Source organism: Macaca fascicularis, chromosome 19 (assembly GCF_037993035.2).
Source record: "Macaca fascicularis isolate 582-1 chromosome 19, T2T-MFA8v1.1".
In the NCBI taxonomy this organism is placed as follows: domain Eukaryota; kingdom Metazoa; phylum Chordata; class Mammalia; order Primates; family Cercopithecidae; genus Macaca; species Macaca fascicularis.
The window spans coordinates 65,178,405-65,198,869 of NC_088393.1; the positions used below are offsets into that span (position 1 = coordinate 65,178,405).

A 20,465-nucleotide genomic window follows, 5' to 3' on the forward strand; every position below is an offset into this window, starting at 1 on the left:
TGATACTTGACCTGGTTAAATTTGAATTATTTCTAATTCCCTATGCAGTGAGATAAAAGATAAATATTGTATGTGACATATTCATCATAAAATTATTTGTTGTTTATCTGAAATACATTCTAAATTAGGAGTTCCCAACCCTGGGGCCACAGATGAGTACTATGGCCTGTTAGGAACGGGGCCATATAGCAGGAGGTGAGTGGCAGACGAGTGAGCATTGCTGCCTGATCTCCGCCTCCTGTCAGATCGGCCGCAGCATTAGATTCTCATAGGAGTGCAAACCCTATTGTGAACTGCCCATGAGAGGGATCTAGGTTGTATGCTCCTTATGAGAATCTAATGCCTCTGAAACCATCTGCTCCCACACCCCTCTCCCTTATCCGTGGAAAAATTGTCTTCCACAAAACCGGTCCCTGGTACCAAAAAGTTTGGGGACCACAGTTCTAATGACATAACTCTTTCCCTGATAATTTGCCTGTACTTAACAATGCCTTGTTTTATAGAATTTGCTCACAGAATTCCTGCAGTTACAGTCTTGATGCCATTTATGTTGTGACAAACCTTCATCATTCGTCATATTCAACTTATTTCATTCCTTTATCTATTGGACATTCATTAATGAGAAACACACTCAACAGTAGCATTCTGAGCCTAAAGACTCATGATGATAAACAGTGTAGAAAACATTACAAACTCTATTATAATTATCCTACCATCTCCATCTGAATTTAACAAAAAAGTGATTTTGTCTCTTTCTTTGGAACTAGTTGAGATTAGGGGCGTGAGCCACCACACCCGGCCAGGTCATATTCTTAAACTGTGTCCAGGTCTTAATTCATAATTAGCAATAACACAGTTCACTGCCATCAAAAATAAAGATTAATGTTACAGTTGCCCTGGAAATAAGAGGCACTGCACACCACACAGGCCACAAGAAACCTTGTTACATACAGAGACCAGAAAGCAGAAAGAAAAGAGAGTAACTAGAACTATGTCTTTATAACTAAAGTGGCAGAGAATGATGTAGAGATATCATCAATGGGCAGGAAGGAAAAACACATTTTAGTGTTTGTGGTTGGGGGGTTTTATATGAGTTTCATGCACTTTAGTAAGTGGCTTGCAAGAAAAAAAGTAAACAACTTTGGTTCTATTAGTTTGACCCTGTGATTAATGAATATCAAACAGACAAATATGGAATCTAAGAAAACACAGAACAGTTCTGTATACACATAGCAGCTGGGAAACCTATTCCCAGTGTGTCCCATGCACCTGTCATTGATCTGAAACCCAGTACATATGTGCTTATTGAACATTTACTAGAGTAAATACACATCATCACACAGCTTCTCTATTCATTTTTGTCATGTGGCAAGTCTTTCACTTTATCATCTGTACTTACCCCTCTAAGCAGTCAATGAGCAATGTTTTCAAGTATGTAAAAAAATTACATTTTGGAAACAAAAGCATAGCGTGTCCAAGTGTCCAGCACAGCCACAGGCTCAACTTCATTCTCTGACTTCTCAGAATTTGCTGTCTCTCACTCAAACATCATTGAGATCTTATCTTTCTCTCACATCACAGATGGATTTTTCTAGGGCTATTTATGGTTTTTTTTCTCTTTTGGACTAACCTACATAATTACTAATAGATTTCAGTAATTTTTTTATTTCACAAGTGTTTTTCACAGATAATTTCAACTCCCTGTGCAAATACGGTTGTAAACACAGGTGAAATTTTAAATCACTTCTGAGGAAGAAGATAACATCAAGGAATTCCACACCTTTTTTGAGGATAAGATGTGCATATGCTTCAACTGTGAAAATGGTAGACAATGTCGTGTCCAGAAATGGCATGTATCAGCTGCTCTTGAGAAATAAAAGTAAAATTCTAAGCACCTCCTAACTAACTGAATGGATGCCCTCTTGACCATGAGAACCCTAGAATAACTTTGGAAGCTGAATTCACCACTATAGAGGAATGGGAAATCAGACACCCTTCATTATATCCCCTACCTCACTACAATCATTAGGTTTTCTTCCCTAAGGGCTAAATAGAAATCAGCCTTTTCAGAAGACTACTAGCTTACCTTCCAAGGTACAGAACAGAGAGAAGATGAGATTATTCATTCCTTCATCCTTCTCTGAGGCATCTGCTTTCTCTATTCCCTTTTCCCCTCACGTGTTTACTCTATCTTATGTAAAATGTAGATTTACTGGGCACTAACTAAAGTTTCACATGTCTGTAATCAGTTGTCTCACTGCCAACCCCTCTTCCTTTTTAAGGAAAATGTATAATAAATACTAAAACTCCTAAGAACCTCTCTGGAAAAATCAGTCACATTTGCTTCTGTGACTTACATTTTTCTGGATGTGCCTTTAGGCTGGTCCAGTAAACCTCCATGATTTGTGACTTATGCTTCAATCACTCATTTTGGTCGTCACTTTCATTTTCAGATAGGATCGTGATTCTTAAAATAAATGGAAAATGTATATCAGATATGAAGTAGTAAGTATTATTAGAATAAAAGCGTTGTACCCTTCATAGGAACACAATCGCTGACTCTACAGTTAGGTAACATGTCTTCTCTTTGATCTAGAGGCATAGCTTCACCCTTTCAACCTACTTCAGTGCCTCCTGCCATCCTTCCTACAAATTCCAGTCCATAGCCCTAACTGTGTAGTCTGTCTTTCTTCTTCTGGACCAAACATATTGAGGCTTACTAAACAGACTCCAAAGCGTAACTGTATGTGTATTTGAAAAGCAACAATATGGCTGACAGGCATGAGTAGAGACCGAGTGCCTTTATGGTATGGGGTGTCTCTTTGGACGTGTAGTCATTGGGAATTAGCTGTGCTTAATAGAGTCTTAAATAATAAGTTGCTAACATTTCTGTAAATATCCTACACTAGGCTACAAAAAAAATCGTGTGTTGCCTTTAAGAGCAAGCCAAGCCCCCTCCTGTCTTTGGAGTCGGGGACTCCGTTTCCCAGCTCCCCTGACAGTGCCACTGGGCCTTTATCTGCCATATAAGGACTGATCAACGCTCTAAGACAAGTCCGGAAGCGGTGTCGAAACTTCATAACCCAGAAGACACTGCAGCGCTCGGCGGCACGACTTACCCAATAAAGGTTTAGAAGGTGACAGTTGCGTGCGTGCGTGCGCACCGTCGGGGGGCGGGACTTCCGTCGTCCTCCTGGTGGTCGTGGTTCTGGTTCTCTCTGGTGTTTCGCTAGGTCCGGCCTATGGCGCTCTCTGACGTCACCGAAGTGACGGAGCGGAAAAGCGCGAGAAGCGGCTTGGTTCCCACCGCGGAGAGGCGGGAGTGAGTCAACTGACAAGCGCTGGGGACGGCGGTGTCCTTGTCTTGCCTTTGTCGCCCCCGCCCCGCTCTTCCCTGACTGGGCCGGCGGAGGCCTTGCTGATGAACCTGACTGAGGTGGGTGCCCCGTCGCAGGCTCCCCCGCCTCCCAGTGCTGAAGCCCCTAGAAGGGGCCCTGCCGGTCAGGCCCCTTGTCCCGAAGAGAGGGGCGTTCCTGTGTGGGGTCCCCGTATCAGCCGGTTTGATGCAGCCTCAGAGCTCCCTTCGGGGACCTCAGGTTCAGGGCATGGAGGCGCTGCCGAGTGCGCTGTGTGGGGGCGCCCGGGGTGTGTGTGGTTTGTGCGGGAAAGAGCGTTTTGTGAATTCTCGCTTGGAATGGCAGCCTAAGCAGCCAGTAACCATGGAGGGTTGTCGAGGGACGGACAGTTGGAGGGGGCAGGTCCAGAGTTCGAAGTTTCAAGTTAGGAAAACCAGGCTAGGAATGGATGGATACAGGGAGACCGGCGAAAAGGCCCTGAGGCCACTGCAATAGACCCAGGAGAATTGTGGTTGGGGCTGGACCAGTGACAGGAGAGGGAGATGTGATGAGATTCTTCATAGGCCTGAAGGATAGGGCCGGTGGGTTTTCCTGGTGCTTCACTTATGTCTGAACAAAGGCAGTGAAGAGCCGTTTCAAGTGTTTGTTTTGTTTTGTTTTGTTTTTTCTGTTTAAACGTTGGAAAGAATGGAGTTGGGGAAGTCAGTATAAGGAGCAGATTTCCGGGAGAAGATCACAGGTTGGATTTTGGACATGACGGTTCTCAAATGTCTTAAGATGGATATGTCACACAGGCAGGTGGATATAAAGGTGTGGAGTCTGAGGAAAGAGATTGGGTTGGCCATACCAGAGGGATGGAGGGCGTGGACTGGGCCGGAGCATGGTCTGAGGATCAGATTGAGTAGGAAGGTCTCTGGGGTTTTCGTTTGTTTGTTTGCATAAATTTAAGGACTCAAGTGGAGTTTTGTTACATGGGTATATTGCATAGTGGTGAAGTCTGGGCTTTTAATGTATCCATCGCCTGAATAATGTACATTGTATCCATTAAGTAATTTCTCATCACCCATCTTTGTCTCATCCTTCTACCTGTTTGGAGTCTCCAGTGTCTGTCGTTCCATACTGTGTGTCCATGTGTACACATTATTCAGCTTCCACTTATAAGTGAGAACATTTGGTATTTGACTTCCCCCCCACCAGGCGGAGTCTTGCTGTGTAGCCCAGGCTGGAGTGCGGTGGTGCGATCTCGGCTCACTGCAAGCTCCGCCTCCCGGGTTCACGCCATTCTCTTGCCTCAGCCTCCGGAGTAGCTGGGACTACAGGCGCCCGCCACCACGCCCGGCTAATGTTTTGTATTTTTAGTAGAGACGGGGTTTCACTGTGTTAGCCAGGATGGTCTCGATCTCCTGACCTCATGATCTGCCCGCCTCGGCCTCCCAAATTGCTGGGATTACAGGAGTGAGCGACCGCGCCCGACCGGTATTTGACCCTCTGTTTCTGAGTTGTTTCATTTAATAATGGCCTCCAGTTCCATCCACATTGCTGTAAAAGACATAGTTTCATTCTTTGTGTGTGTGTGTGTGTGTGTGTGTGTCCCAGTGGTATTACCTTGTGTATATATATGCCCCATTTTCTTTACCCAGTCATACATTGATGGACAGTTACGTTAATTTCCTATCTTTGCTATTGTGAATAGTGCTGTGATAAAAATACATGTATGTTTTTTATATAATGATTTCTTTTCCTTTGGGTAGATGCCCAGTAGTGGGATTGGTGGATTTAATGGTAGTTGTATTTTCAGTTATTTGAAAAATCTTCGGCCGGGCGCGGTGGCTCAAGCCTGTAATCCCAGCACTTTGGGAGGCCGAGACGGGCGGATCACGAGGTCAGGAGATCGAGACCATCCTGGCTAACACGGGCGAAACCGCGTCTCTACTAAAAAAAAAAATACAAAAAAACTAGCTGGGCGAGGTAGCGGGCGCCTGTAGTCCCAGCTACTCGGGAGGCTGAGGCAGGAGAATGACGTAAACCCGGGAGGCGGAGCTTGCAGTGAGCTGAGATCGGGCCACTGCACTCCAGCCTGGGCGACAGAGCGAGACTCCGTCTCAAAAAAAAAAAAAAAAAAAAAAAATCTTCATACTGTTTTCCATTGAGGTTGTACTTATTTACATTCTCACCAACAGTGTATAAGCTTTTTCTTTTCTCCATATCCTGGGCAACATCGGTTATTTTTTGACGTTTTAATGATAGCCATTCTTACTGGTGTAAGGAGATACTGTGGTTTTAATTTGAATTTGTCTGATGATTAATGATGTTGAGCATTTTTTATATGTCTCTTTGCCATTTATATGTCTTTTTTTGAAAAATGTCTATTAATTTCCTATGCTTACTGTTAATGAGGTTTTGTTGTTGTTGTTGTTTTGTTTGTTGTTGAGTTCTTTGTAAATTCTGGATATGAATACCCTGTCAGATGCATAGTTTGCAAATATTTTATCCCATTTTTCAGGTTGTGCATTCACTTGGTTGATTAGTCTTTTTGCTATGCAGAAGCTATTTAGTTTAATTAGGTCCTATCTGTCTACTTTTTTTTTTTTTTTTTTGAGACGGAGTCTCGCTGTGTTTCCCAGGCTGGAGTGCAGTGGCATGATCTCGGCTCACTGCAAGCTCCGCCTCCCGGGTTCACGCCATTCTCCCGCCTCAGCCTCCCAAGCAGCTGGGACTACAGGCGCCCGCCACCACTCCCGGCTAGTTTTTTGTATTTTTAGTAGAGACGGGGTTTCACCATGTTAGCCAGGATAGTCTCGATCTCCTGACCTCGTGATCCACCCGCCTCGGCCTCCCAAAGTGCTGGGATTACAGGCTTGAGCCACCGCGCCCGGCCTACTTTTCTTTATGTTGTTTGTGCTTTTGAAGTCTTATTCATGAATTTTTTGCCTAGACCATGTCCAGAAGGGGTTTCCCTGGGTTTTCTTTTCGTATTTTTAGTTTCAGGTCCTATATTTAAATCTTTAATTCATCTTGAGTTGATTTTTGTATATGGTAAGAGAAATTGGTCCAGATTCATTCTTCTTCATCTGGCAATCCAGTTTTCCCAGCACCTTTTATTGAAAAGTGTGTCCTTTCCCTAGTGTACGTATTTGTTGCCTTTCTCAAAGATCAGTTGGCTGTAGATATGTGGCTTTATTTCTGGGAACTTTATTTTCTTCCACTGATCTATGTGTCTTATTTCTGCAGTCAGATGCTTTACCATTGAGCTATACTCCCTATGTGTCTAGTTCTATACCATTACCATGCTATTTTGGTTACTACCAACTTGTAGTATAATTTGAAGTCAGATGGACTTAATTTGAGGGAAATCTTGGGGTTGTCATTTCAGGTGGGCTCTGTGGTGAGAGAGCAGAGGGCTGAGACTTGGGGGCCAGACCATTGGTGGCTCCACAGACATCATACTTTGTTCAGAAAGGCACAGACCTGGCCTAACAGGGATTCTGGATTGTATCTGTAAAAAGGGAGGCCTGGACTGAGTAAGCAAATAGCCTGGGATGGAGGCTGAGGTGTGAGGTGGTTTCGATTCTACATCTGCAGGCTTGGTTGACCCTCAGGGCCACTCTCTGTTGAACAAGAGAAATGTTATTGAGGCTGGTGGAGTAGCTGGGTTCTAGACCAGAGCACTGCTTTTTCTCCTTCTCTACATGTAAGGGCAAGAGGGGATGATCTGCTGCTCCAACCAAGGTCTCCTGGCAAGCTCACTTTAGAAGCTTCTGCAGCAGGTAGACCTGGTTGCCTAAAGGACCAGTACCTGACCTGCCTTCTCTTCCCCTCTCTATAACTCATTAACTTAATAATGTATGAAACACATACTGATTTAAACCCTAATTAGACAATATCTTTCTAAGTGTGTGCAAACAGGTAGGCAGTTAATAGTGAAGTTATTAAGTTAAATTTCCAAAAGTGGTTCATAATTGGTTTGATGTTAATTTATTTCATTTGCTTTCCATGGAAAAATTTAATATCACATCCTCTAAAATCTTAAGCTAAAAACATACATGAAAATTTCAAAACCCCACTATTTCATTTGTATTGAACACATGTACAAAAGCATTAATTCGTGGACCCAGCAGCTGATATATGGTATATGCTACTGATGTTTGATACTACATGAGCCCTGTGAGGGGGCAGCTATTCTTACAATCTATTTACAGATGGGGACACTGAAGCTCAGGTGGGTTCAGTTCTTTTCCATGGTCACAGAGCTGCAGCACTGAGGCCTGAGGAACTTTATGCGATGAATTGAGATCAGTTTGCTCCCAGGCAGAGTAGAAGAGGTGGCGGTCCATCTCAGCCTGTAGGATCCTTCCATGGCTGTCCATTTCTCATGGCCTTTCTCTTCCCTCAGGGTCCCCTAGTGATGGCAGAAACGGACCCTACACAGGTGAGTAGAGTGCTTCCTACCGTCCACCCACTCCGGTTATCTCCCAGATGGTTTTGGCAGGTGCCAGAACCTCTTTTCCTGTCGTTCTCTTATGTCTGAAGAGTGGGTGCTTTCACCAGTTTCAGTATTGTAAGTTGGATGCTGGGTTACATGGACTGGTCCCCGTTTTTGAGAATTGATCTGATAAGATATGTTAGGGCCTCCTGGGCACAGGATTCAGAATATTTCAATGTTTGGAGGAGAGACTGAGCTGGATTTTTGGGGAACTGCAAGTGTCTGTTACATCTGGTAGGAATAGCGAGCAGAGTGGGAGGTGGCTAGAGACACACGAACATCAGGCCTGGAATGACAGCCTAGGTCCTGGGTCTCTATTCTAAGGGAAGTGGGAGGTGGGGAAGATTTAAAGCAAAAGAGGTAGTGATAGGACCCTAGTTTAAGGGACTTCCTTTGGCTTCTGAGTGGAGGACAGACTGGAGGTGAGGGTAATGGCAGGGAGATCTGAGAGGATGCTCCTGCAGAAGTCTAGGTAGATGTTGGTGGTGGCTTGTCAAGAGTGGTCATAGCTTCAGTTTTAACTAGAGCTGCCCACATTTTATGATGTAGAGAGTGAGGGAGCTAGGGAGGTGGGATGGAAGGGGAATCAGGAGTGGCCCCATGGTTTTTGTTTGGAAGCATAGATACTCCATCAGCTAAAATGGGAGAAGTCAGCAGTAGAAGGAATTTTCAGAGTGAGTATGAGGAGTCAGTGTTTGTTCAGGCCACAGATGTCTCAGAGACTCCTGGTGGAGGAGTTCAGGTTGGAAACGTCCACACCACAGTGGCTGTCATATGGACCAGGATGAAGCCGTGGATTCAGTTTAGGTGACAGCATCTCTAGGTTATGGTGGCAGTGCTGTTTGACGATAGAGAATTGGAATGGGGCATGAGACCTGGGTCTCTTACTGGGTACGTGTGTGGTGGGGGGGAGTCACTAGACAAATGAGGGAATGGAGTGTTTGTGGGGATGAGTGTATGTGAGATGGTGGGGTATAGGAGTGAGAAAGGCTTCTGAAGGAGAGTGGACATGATGGGGTTGATGAGGGGGTAATAGGGTGAAGTTGGAGAGTTGCTAAGCATCAGTTGGATTGAGGTGAGCATGGGAGTTATATTAGTCCATTTTCATATTGCTACAAAGAACTACCTGAGACTGGGTAATTTATGAGGAAAAGAGGTTTAATTGGCTCACAGTTCTTTTTCTGTTGTTTGTTTATTTTTGAGATGTGGCCCAGGCTGGAGAGCAGTGGCATAATCTCAGCTCACTGCAATCTCTGCCTCCCAGGTTCAAGTGATTCTTCTGCCTCAGCCTCCTGAGTAGTGGGGACGACAGACTCACACCACCACGCCCAGCTAATTTTTGTATTTTTAGTAGAGATAGGGTTTCACCATGTTGGCCAAGATGGTCTTGATCTCCTGACCTCGTGATCCACCTTCCTCAGCCTCCCAAAGTGTTGGGATTACAGGCATGAGCCACTGTGCCTGACCCATAGTTCTTTAGGCTTAACAGGAAGCGTAACTGGGAGGCCTCAGGAAACTTACAATCCTGTGTCCATGAGGCAGGACACAGCTGAGAGTATGTGAAGTCCTCACATGGTTGGTTTGGGCTGCTGACAGTGAAGTGAGAAACAGGGGCATGTAGGGAACCTTCAAAGCAGGGCTTTGGGCTGCCCCCAGTGCTAGGAGACTTTGGTGTTCTGGGGCAGGACTGGGAGTGAACTGGATGCTGAGCGTATTTGCCGTGCACCACCTGGTTTCCGTGTGCAGAGTGGCCTGTTAGGAGGTGAAGAAAATGCCTGTGGTGTGGGCTGGGAGGTGTCTGTGGAATTGACGGGAGTGGAGGTGTGAGAGCTGGGATTGGAGTGCTGACCAAAGACTGATGTTTAGGCAGGAGAAGTGTGAATGGAGGCCCCAGGCCCTGCCCCTGGTAGCTCAAGGGAGGAGGATGAGTCTGAGTTTGGTTGTCTTGGGAGGCAAGATCTGGGTGACTCCATGGAAACTGGCTGGCGGGAGAGGATGGATCCCCCCATGGGAGGCCCACATTCTAGATGGTACTTTTCTACCTTGTCCTTCATGTAGTTTCTCTGTGTGCTGGACACGGTGGCCAATGGAAATGGGGAGAGAAAAATCACTCATGCCACCTGGATGTGGTGTCTCTTCCACACTGGGAGGGTGTGGAGGAGATTGAGCAAGGAATGGAGGTAAAGGGGAGAGGGATGAGATCCTGGAGAGAGAAATGTAGCAGTCATTTCACCCATAGGGTTTTAATTTATGGATGTGAGTGAGTGATGCCAGGGACAGGCCAATGACACTGAAAGAAGATATGTATTCCTTGCATTTCCCTAAGGAGGGTACACACCACATAACACAGGGCCACATGGTGAGGCCCCATATTTGGTTAGGAGGAAAATTGGAGTGAGGGGAAAGTTTAGTTTAGTCCACAGACGCTGTTGGGGTTTCCAAGGAAAACAAGGCAGGGCTGGGTGTCAGGATAGTTTGGCTAGTTTTAGTAATTCCAGGACACGTGGGCTATTGGGACTATCCCTAGTTGTGCAGTACCTGTCCCTGGGTTGATTTAGAACATGGGAAATATTGGCTTGTTTGAGAAAGTTAGAGACGGAGGTGGTTCAGAATATGTGCCCAGGATGGTAGGGGAGATGGAAACACATTTGGCTGTTAGTTTGGCCCTGTGTTTAATGGGTGGTAAATATAAGTAGAAAATAAATAGAGAACGTAAGTAAATACAGCTTGAAAAGAAGCTGCTCATGTATTCATCTTTCCCAATTTGGCAGGGCCGTGTGGTCTTTGAGGACGTGGCCATATATTTCTCCCAGGAGGAGTGGGGGCACCTTGATGAGGCTCAGAGGTTGCTGTACCGCGATGTGATGCTGGAGAATTTGGCCCTGTTGTCCTCACTAGGTAAGGCCCTCACTCTTGCCCAGTGTCCCGGTTGGGCTGTGTTATCTCACTAGGTAAGGCCCTCACTCTTGCCCAGTGTCCTGGGTTGGGCTGTGTTGTCTCACTAGGTAAGGCCCTCACTCTTGCCCAATGTCCCGGTTGGGCTGTGTTGTCCCTTTTTACCCAAAGGCAGCTCTGTGTTTCCCACAGTGACACCGTGGGTGCTGCTTCTTTTCCCTGTTTCTTGGCATATATACTGTGGGAGGCAGGGCTAGGCTGTGTGTTCTTTTTTTTTTTTTTTTTTTTGAGACGGAGTCTTGCTCTGTCCCCCAGGCTGGAGTGCAGTGGCCGGATCTCAGCTCACTGCAAGCTCCGCCTCCCGGGTTCACGCCATTCTCCTGCCTCAGCCTCCCGAGTAGCTGGGACTACAGGCGCCCGCCACCTCGCCCGGCTAGTTTTTTGTATTTTTTAGTAGAGATGGGGTTTCACCGTGTTAGCCAGGATGGTCTCGATCTCCTGATCTCGCGATCCACCCGTCTCGGCCTCCCAAAGTGCTGGGATTACAGGCTTGAGCCACCGCGCCCGGCGGCTGTGTGTTCTATACCCCCTTTTTCCTAGCGTCCCCATCCCTGCTGCTCTGAAGCTTACAATAAAGGGCTCAGGAACCCAAAATGTTGAATTTTGCATAGAGACCCCACCAGCCTTGTCTGTCCCTGATCAGGTTACTCTGTGCAAACACATGAGACCTGTGTTCTGTTGTCCCCTTTCTCTCGCTGCTATTTCTTGGTGCCTTCCTGTGCTTGGAATTTCAGGCACTGCCCTGGTCACTATTTTTGGGGACTACTGGGTTAATTGTGCAGGACACAGGACTCTTATGTGAAGTTCTTAGGATTGTAGAATGTGGGATGCCATGGGCTCGATCTCTCTGGACATGTGCTGTTTACGCTTTTTCTCTTTCCCCTAGAGAGGGCCCTAGGCACCTGAGAGGGTGGCTAGTACTTCAACAATGGCATTGGAGGCTCAGGGACATGGTCCTGGTGCCTGGGAGTTGGGAAGAGGGTTGATGTCACAGCTGGGGTCAAATCACCCTGGGAACCTGTCCTGTGCTCACCATTGTTTGCTGTCAGGGCCACTGGCCACAAATTTCCACCTTTTCTTCCCCGTTATCATTTCTAGTATGATTGCTGGCCCCTGCACCTCCAATGCCCCACAGTCTGTACTTCTGGGGCCACCACCCCTCACCCATTCTTTTCCACTGCTCCCTTTGAATGCCTGCCAACACGTGACCTGTATTTAAGGTAGCGTGAAGTCTGCATGTATCCGTGAACACCAGCTCCTCTGTCACAGTCTGATCTCTCTGGGTTTGGAGAGAACCTTCTACACACTGCTTTCCAGTCTCCAGCAACCATGGCCTGTTGATGACTGTGTACAGAGGAGTTAGTTGGAGATCCTGCTTTCTCTCTCTGTACCGTATCCCTCCTTTGTATGCTTACCATCATCAAGGCTCTCCCATTATGGACCCTCGCCAGGCCCAGTCCTACATAGTGGACCCTCCTCTCACTGGCCTTAATGTCCATGATGTCCCCAGTCCCATGGCCTTATTTGTGTGTGTGCCTGACACACATTGTGATGGAGCTGCCTTCTCCACCAGAGTCAGCATGCACTTCACCCGCATTTCTGTTCTGACAGGTTGTTGGCATGGAGCTGAGGATGAGGAGGCACCTTCACAGCAAGGTTTTTCTGTAGGAATGCCAGAGGTTACAACTTCAAAGTCCTATCTGTCCACCCAGAAGGTCCACCCTAGTGAGACATGTGACCCACCCTTGAAAGACATTCTGTGCCTGGTTGAGCACAGTGGAATTCATCCTGAGCAAGACATATATATTTGTGAGGCAGAGCTTTTTCAGCACCCAAAGCAGCAAATTGGAGAGAATCTTTCCAGAGGGGATGATTGGATACCTTCATTTGGGAAGAACCACAGAGTTCACATGGCAGAAGAGATCTTCACATGCATGGAGGGCTGGAAGGAGTTACCAGCCGCCTCATGCCTTCTCCAGCACCAGGGCCCTCAAAGTGAGTGGAAGCCATACAGGGACACAGAGGACAGAGAAGCCTTTCAGACTGGACAAAATGATTACAAATGTGGTGAATGTGGGAAAACCTTCACCTGCAGCTATTCCCTTGTTGAGCACCAGAAAATCCACACAGGAGAAAGGTCTTATGAATGTACCAAATGTGGGAAATTCTTTAAGTACAGTGCCAATTTCATGAAACATCAGACAGTTCACACTAGCGAAAGGACTTATGAGTGCAGAGAATGTGGAAAATCCTTCATGTACAACTACCGACTCATGAGACATAAGCGAGTTCACACCGGAGAAAGGCCTTATGAGTGCAGCACATGTGGGAAATTCTTCCGGTACAGCTCCACATTTGTTAGACATCAGAGAGTCCACACTGGAGAAAGGCCGTATGAGTGCAGGGAATGTGGGAAATTCTTTATGGACAGCTCCACACTCATTAAACATCAGAGAGTTCACACCGGAGAAAGACCTTATAAGTGCAATGACTGTGGGAAGTTTTTTAGGTACATCTCTACACTCATTAGACATCAGAGAATTCACACTGGAGAAAGGCCTTATGAGTGCAGTGTATGTGGGGAATTGTTTAGGTACAACTCCAGCCTCGTTAAACATTGGAGAAACCACACTGGAGAAAGGCCTTACAAATGCAGTGAATGTGGGAAATCATTTAGGTACCACTGCAGACTCATTAGACATCAAAGAGTCCACACGGGAGAAAGGCCTTATGAGTGCAGCGAATGCGGGAAATTCTTTCGTTACAACTCCAACCTCATTAAACATTGGAGAAATCACACTGGAGAAAGGCCTTATGAGTGCAGAGAGTGTGGGAAAGCCTTTAGCCACAAGCATATCCTTGTCGAGCACCAGAAAATCCACAGTGGAGAAAGACCTTATGAGTGCAGCGAATGCCAGAAGGCCTTTATTAGAAAGTCTCACCTGGTTCATCACCAGAAAATCCACAGTGAAGAGAGGCTTGTGTGCTCCATGAGTGTGGGGAATTCTTTAGCTAAAACTCCAGCCTCATTAAACGTCAGAGATTTCACAATGGAGAAAGTTTACCATTGACTATTGTAATTGGGTAGTAATGTTATATAAATTCCACATTTTTATGCAACTAATCTCCAGAACATTTTTCCTCTTGCAAAAAAAGTAAAATGCTGGACCCATGAACAACAACTCATTCCCCTTCCCTACTTCCCCAGAAATGTCTCAACTATATTTCTATACTCTATGTCTATGAATTTCATATCTATTGGTACCTCATATAAGTGGATTCATACAGTATTTATCTTTTGAGACTGGCTTATTTCACTTAGGATAAGGTCTTCACGGTTCACCCACATTGTATAATGTGTCAGAATATCCTTCCTTTATTAGGTGAAAAAATATTCTGTGCTATTTATATACTACATTTATTTATCCATTCATCTGTTAATGGATGCTTGGGTTACTTCCACCTTTTGCCTATTGAAATAATGCTGCTATGAAGATGAGTATACAATTGTCTATTCAAGATTCTACTTTCAATTCTTGTTGGGTATATACTCAGAAATGGTAGTGCTGGATCATATTGGATTTCTTTTTTTTTTTTTTTTTTTTTTTTTTTTTGAGACAGAGTCTTGCTCTGTCACCCAGGCTGGAGTGCAGTGGTGTGATCTCGGCTCACTGCAAGGTCCACCTCCCAGGTTCATGCCATTCTCCTGCCTCAGCCTTCTGAGTAGCTGGGACTACAGGTGCCCGCCACCACGCCTGGCTAATTTTTTTTTGTATTTTTAGTAGAGATGGGGTTTCACCATGTTAGCCAGGATGGTCACAATCTCCTGACCTTGTGATCCACCTGCCTTGGCCTCCCAAAGTACTGGGATTACAAGCGTGAACCACCGTGCCTGGCCAGATTTTTATTTTTAATATTTTTGAGAAAACTTTTTCCGTAGTACCTGTGCCATTGTACATTCCCACCAGCAGTGCACAAGGATTACAATCTATATATATCCTCACCAACATTGTTCATTTTCTATTTCTGTTTTTTGGGTTTTTTTGTTGTGCCTTTTGTTTTGCATAGCAGCTATCCTGTTGGATGTGAGGTGGAATCTCATAGTGTCTTTCATTTTTATTTTGTGAATGATTAATGATGTTGAGGATCTTTTCATGTGCTTGTTAGGCATTTGTGTATCTGGAAAAATATTCAAGTCTCTTTTTCCATTTTTAATGGGACTCTTTGCTTTTTGTTGAGTTGTAGAAATTCTTTATAGATTCTGGATATTAACTCCTTACCAAATATATGCTTTTGACATATTACCTCCCAGTCCATAGGTTGCTTTTTTGCTCTGTTGATTGTGTCCTTTGATGAAATTTTAAATTTTGATGTACTGTTGACTCTCTCTGTCCCTGGGTTCTGTATTCATGGATTGAAGCAACCATGGATCAAAAGTATTTGGAGCATCCATGGATTGCACTGATCATTAATCAGAAATATTTGGAAAACAAAAAGGGTAGTTGGATCTGTACTAAACACGAACAGACATTTTTTCTTGTCATTATTCCCTAAACCATATATTATAATAAATATTTACATAGCATTTACATTGTGTTAGATGTTATAAATAACCTAGTGATTATATAGGAAGATGTGTGTAGGTTATATGCAAACTTTATGCCTTTTTAGATGAGAGACTTCTTGAGCATCAGATGATTTTGGTATCCACAAGGGGTCCTGGAATCAGTCCCCCACGGACACCAAGGGATGACCGTAGTCCAGTTTATCTATTTTTACCTGTTACCTGGGCTTTTGATGATATATATATATATATATTAGTATCAAATCCAATGCCAAGCATTTTCCCTATGTTTTAATCTAAGAATTTTATATTTGTAGGTCTTACATTTAGGTCTTTTTTTTTTTCTTTTGGAGACAGAGTCTTGCTCTGTCACCAGGCTGGAGTGCAGTAGTGGAATCTCAGCTCACTGCAACCTCCACCTCCTGGGTTCAAGCCATCACCCCACCTCAGCCTCCCTAGTAGCTTGGATTACAAGTGTATGCCACCACACCTGGCTAATTTTTGTATTTGTAGTAGAGATGGGGTTTCGCCATGTTGGCCAAGCTGTTCTTAAACTTCTGGCCTTAAGTGATCCACCCACCTTGGCCTCCCAAATTGCTGGGATTATAGGCAGGAGCTGTAATGCACTGTGCCTGGCTACATTTAGATCTTTAATCCACTTGGGGTTCATTTTTGCATATGGTTTTAAGGCAAAAGTCCACTTCATGTGGCTATCCAGTTTTCCAAGCACCATTTGTTGAAAAGAGCATCTTTCCTCTGTTGAGTAGTCTTGGCACACTTGTCAAAATCATTTGTCTGTATGTGCCATGGTTTATATGTGGATTCTCTATTGTATTGGTCATATGTCTGTCTTTATGTGAGTACCACACATTTTAGGTATGTGTGTGAGACTCAGTTTTGAGGACAAGGCTAGTGGGCTTTCACACTCCAGACTGCTGTATTCCAGCCCAAATTATTCAAATTAGCCAATCCATGGGGAACATGGAAAACATAGCTAATGCAATCCCCTTGCCTTCCCTAAGTTGTCCCTGCAGCCTCAGGTTGCTGTTACTCTGTCTCAGATGCATCCCTCTGTGGGACCTCACCCAAGTTCTCTCATTCTTAGCTATAGGTAATAAATAGTTCTGATTTTGTGTATCCAAGTGACATTGGGTTGTTTCTTGCTATGAGAAAAACCCAGAAAGGTATTATGAGTCTAGCGAATGTTGGAAAGTCTTTAGCCATTAGCCTAATCTTATCTCGTGCCAGCACGTTCACCCTAGAGAACAATAGAAGTGAAGGCAATGTGATCTTTCCTTGTTAACATAATAACTCAGTAGAGCAATGCTTTGGAGATTAGTTTTTTAGGGAGACAGCCAGCAGTTGAGCCTCCTGCATCTAAACATCCACACTAGGGATATTGTCTATACTGCCAGATATATGGGAAGATTTTGTGAACTGTGTTGCTCTTTTCAACTTGACTGGGGCTTTTGCCAGAGTTATGCCCCTGCCAGGGCCTATTAAAAAAGTCATCTCTTTTCTACCAACTGGCAAAGAGCCATGGTGTGTAGCACTTTAGTCACATTAAAACGCAGTTATGGGCCGGGCGCGGTGGCTCAAGCCTGTAATCCCAGCACTTTGGGAGGCCGAGACGGGCGGATCACGAGGTCAGGAGATCAAGACCATCCTGGCTAACACGGTGAAACCCCGTCTCTACTAAAAAATACAAAAAACTAGCTGGGCGAGGTAGCGGGCGCCTGTAGTCCCAGCTACTTGGGAGGCTGAGGCAGGAGAATGGCGTAAACCCAGGAGGCGGAGCTTGCAGTGAGCTGAGATCCGGCCACTGCACTCCAGCCTGGGTGACAGAGCGAGACTCCGTCTCAAAAAAAAAAAAAACAAAACGCAGTTATGGCAGCATGCTGTGTTCTCTATCTGAAGAATTCACTAGTCACTTGAACACTTTGGAGGCCTCACCCCCACTCCTATGATTGATTAGGGCATAGACATCAGCCTTGGACAGAAGACATGGACTGGCTTTGGCAGGCAGATTGCAGAAATTTCCTTTCTCCAGGGGAAAGTATTGGTTATCTCATTGATAGTGGTAGGACGCAGATAAATTCCTAGGCAGACTAAGGACAGGTCCCTGGTGAAACCCAAACTTCAAGCCAAAGACAGTTTAAAGCCTGAAAATTGAGCTGCCAGTTCCAAGTCCATGACTGGAGTGAGAACTTCTTCAATGCCTTTTAGCCAATCGAACGGTGCTTTTTCCAGGCTCACCCATGGCCCAATCAGTATGCAGTCCCCATTCTGAGCCCATAACCTGGACCCCGCTACATACTGGGGCTACCCACTTTCGGGTCCCCTCTTCTTGTTGAGAGCTTTTCTGCCACTCAGTAAAGTTCCCTGCCTGGCTCACTCTCTGGTGTCCACATAACGTCATTCTTGGTTGTGGGACAAGAACTCGGAAACTGCCAAATGGCGGGTGTGAAAGGAGCTTTAACACTGCAGCCCTCCTGCCTTCCACCAGCCCCAGGCAGCCACCCCATGTGACAGGAAGCAGTGGCAGCAGGGCCAGGCCAGCTCACACAGGGTGGCAGGACGAAACCAGCTGTGCCACACCCCCATTCACTGAAGTGTGTGGACGGTAGGAACAGACAAGCTGTGACACAAATCAGCTGTAATGCTTCCTTGGGGCTCAGACCTTGGGATTCCCTGAGCAAAAGCTGTAACACCCCTTGGGGCTCCGTGGTTGCTGACGTCTCTGAGTTTTTGGGCGCTACTGTGTCCCCCTTGTCCAGACACCAGCTCCCAAGGCAGAAGCCGGTCGCAGCACGCCTGGACCAGCTGTAGGCCAAGCACAGAGCCATAGTGGGCACAGGATCCGGCTGGTAGCATGAGCCAAGCACAGCTTGCCAGACTGAGTGGGTGGAGTGAGCCCAGCAGGCCAAGCGATGTCTGGGCAGAGGTGCTTCGGCCATGGAGGTTTCTGGCTGGTGAAGTGGCACTGAAAGGATCCTGTGTCATCATGACACTTGGGATGGAATTTTCCAACCTGCCAGTCACCCACACTGAACTCCTTCTCACCCCTAATGCACACACATACCCTGGTTGGTTTTGTGATAATAAAGGTCACATTGTTTAAGCTACCTTCACTCTTGGAAATCTAGTCACTGTCTGCAGTGGGTTTTGAACAGAATTGGTCTCTGCTAGAATAAAAGCATGAATGTTTTTTCTGTGGGACCTTTGTGAGCTCCAGAGGGAGTAGTAGGACGCAAAATCTCAGCTCTCATGCAGATTTGGACCAATTTGCACTGCCATGAGAAGCCTCCTGGGAAAGTCTGAAGGACTTCTGCACAAAATCTCGAGCCCTGAGTACAAAGGTTATTTGTATTCAGAAGACTACAATTTGAGGAGAAATCAGTTGCCTTGATGTTTAAGGCATTGGGCAACAGTATGCATTGGGTATCCCTACACAGATTTCCCATATTTCCCCTGCATTGAAGAGGGATAGCTGTCTCTTGTGACCTGCTGGGAGCTATGTGTCCTGAAGTAAAACACTATCTAGGTGTATGTTCCTGGCTATTGACCTTTAGGGCCAGATGGAAGCCATATTCGTTTTTTTTTTTTTTTTTTTTTTGGACAGAGTCTCGCTCTGTTGCCCAGGCTGGAGTGCAGTGGAATGATCTCGGCTCACTGCAACCTTGCTTCCTGGGTTCAAGCAATTCTGCCTCAGCCTCCCGAGTAGCTGGGACTATAGGTGCATACCACCACACCCGGCTAATTTTTTTTTTTTTTTTTTTTTTTTTTTGAGACGGAGTCTCGCTCTGTCGCCCAGGCTGGAGTGCAGTGGCGCGATCTCGGCTCACTGCAAGCTCCGCCTCCCGGGTTCACGCCATTCTCCTGCCTCAGCCTCCCGAGTAGCTGGGACTACAGGCGCCCACAACCGCGCCCGGCTAATTTTTTGTATTTTTAGTAGAGACGGGGTTTCACCGTGGTCTCGATCTCCTGACCTTGTGATCCGCCCGCCTCGGCCTCCCAAAGTGCTGGGATTACAGGCGTGAGCCACCGCGCCCGGCCTAATTTTTGTATTTTTATTAGAGACAGGGTTTCACCACATTGGCTAGGCTAGTCTCGAACTCCTGACCTCGTGATCTACCCACCTCGGCTTCCCAAAGTGCCAGGATTTACAGGTGTGAGTGACTGCACCCAGCTGGAAGCCATATTCTATGATAGTGGACCGGGCGCGGTGGCTCAAGCCTGTAATCCCAGCACTTTGGGAGGCCGAGACAGGTGGATCACGAGGTCAGGAGATCGAGACCATCCTGGCTAACACGGTGAAACCCCGTCTCTACTAAAAATACAAAAAATTAGCCGGGCAAGGTGGTGGGCGCCTGTAGTCCCATCTACTCAGGAGGCTGAGGCAGAATGGCATAAACCCGGGAGGGGGAGCTTGCAGTGAACTGAGATCTGGCCACTGCACTCCAGCCTGGGCGACAGAGCGAGACTCGGTCTCAAAAAATAAATAAATAAATAAATAAATAGTGGTTGGATTAATAGGACATGGGAGAGACTGCAATAGGGTGGTTCAGTCCTCTCTAAAGGAGCACTCACAAACGTCCCAGTAACTATGGCTATGTGGGGTGCGGTATTACAGGAATTCCAAAGACCTAAGGACCTGTGTACCTCCTGTAGCCAAGGTCAATGTCAGAGCAACTAATTCAATGACTTTATGAATTCCTGTACCCTCCCTGGGCTGTAAGTTTCAAACCATAGTTGCATCAACTACATAGGGATGGGCCTCGAGCCTTCCCTAAAGATAAAAGGCCCACATAGGCTGTGCTGCCCCATCACCTGTGTGTTGGAACATCTTCCTTGTTTCAAGCTAAATGAGTGCTTTTTTGTTCTGTTGAAGCGTGTCATGTCATGCCTGGTGAATTAATAAATCTATCCTCTGTAACTGACAGCGTTCTTCCACTGTGAAACAAGAGGGTTGTGTATAGGTTGTGTTTAACTAACTGGGAGTTAATTAAACCTTTTTACTTTAAAAATTACTCAGTCTTGGGCTGGGCGCAGTGGCTCATGCCTGTAATCCCAGCACTTTGGGAAGCCGAGGCAAGCAGATCACGAT

The 20,465-nt window shown here is 45.9% G+C and overlaps 1 protein-coding gene across 3 annotated transcripts; it reads left to right on the plus strand.

Moving 5' to 3' along the window:
• Positions 1-3,175: 3,175 nt before the first annotated feature.
• On the plus strand, positions 3,176-15,379 carry ZNF548 (zinc finger protein 548). 3 transcript variants are annotated; one of them, XM_005590522.5, is made up of 4 exons: positions 3,176-3,436; positions 7,750-7,785; positions 10,611-10,737; positions 12,406-15,379. In XM_005590522.5, the coding sequence occupies exons 1-4, from the start codon at positions 3,422-3,424 to the stop codon at positions 13,863-13,865; spliced, it is 1,638 nt and encodes a 545-aa protein (XP_005590579.2). In that variant the 5' UTR covers positions 3,176-3,421; the 3' UTR covers positions 13,866-15,379. The 3 variants fall into 3 exon arrangements, with proteins under 3 accessions (XP_005590579.2, XP_045235049.2, XP_045235048.2); XM_045379113.3 differs by lacking the exon at positions 3,176-3,436 and adding an exon at positions 7,034-7,123; XM_045379114.3 differs by lacking the exon at positions 7,750-7,785.
• The last annotated feature ends 5,086 nt before the right edge of the window (positions 15,380-20,465 follow it).

Excerpts from the sequence above, each read along its gene's own strand:
- ZNF548 (XM_005590522.5), top strand. Across the intron at positions 7,786-10,610 it reads CAGAAACGGACCCTACACAG|GGCCGTGTGGTCTTTGAGGA; the intron begins GTGAGTAGAGTG and ends CCAATTTGGCAG. Across the intron at positions 10,738-12,405 it reads GGCCCTGTTGTCCTCACTAG|GTTGTTGGCATGGAGCTGAG; the intron begins GTAAGGCCCTCA and ends CTGTTCTGACAG.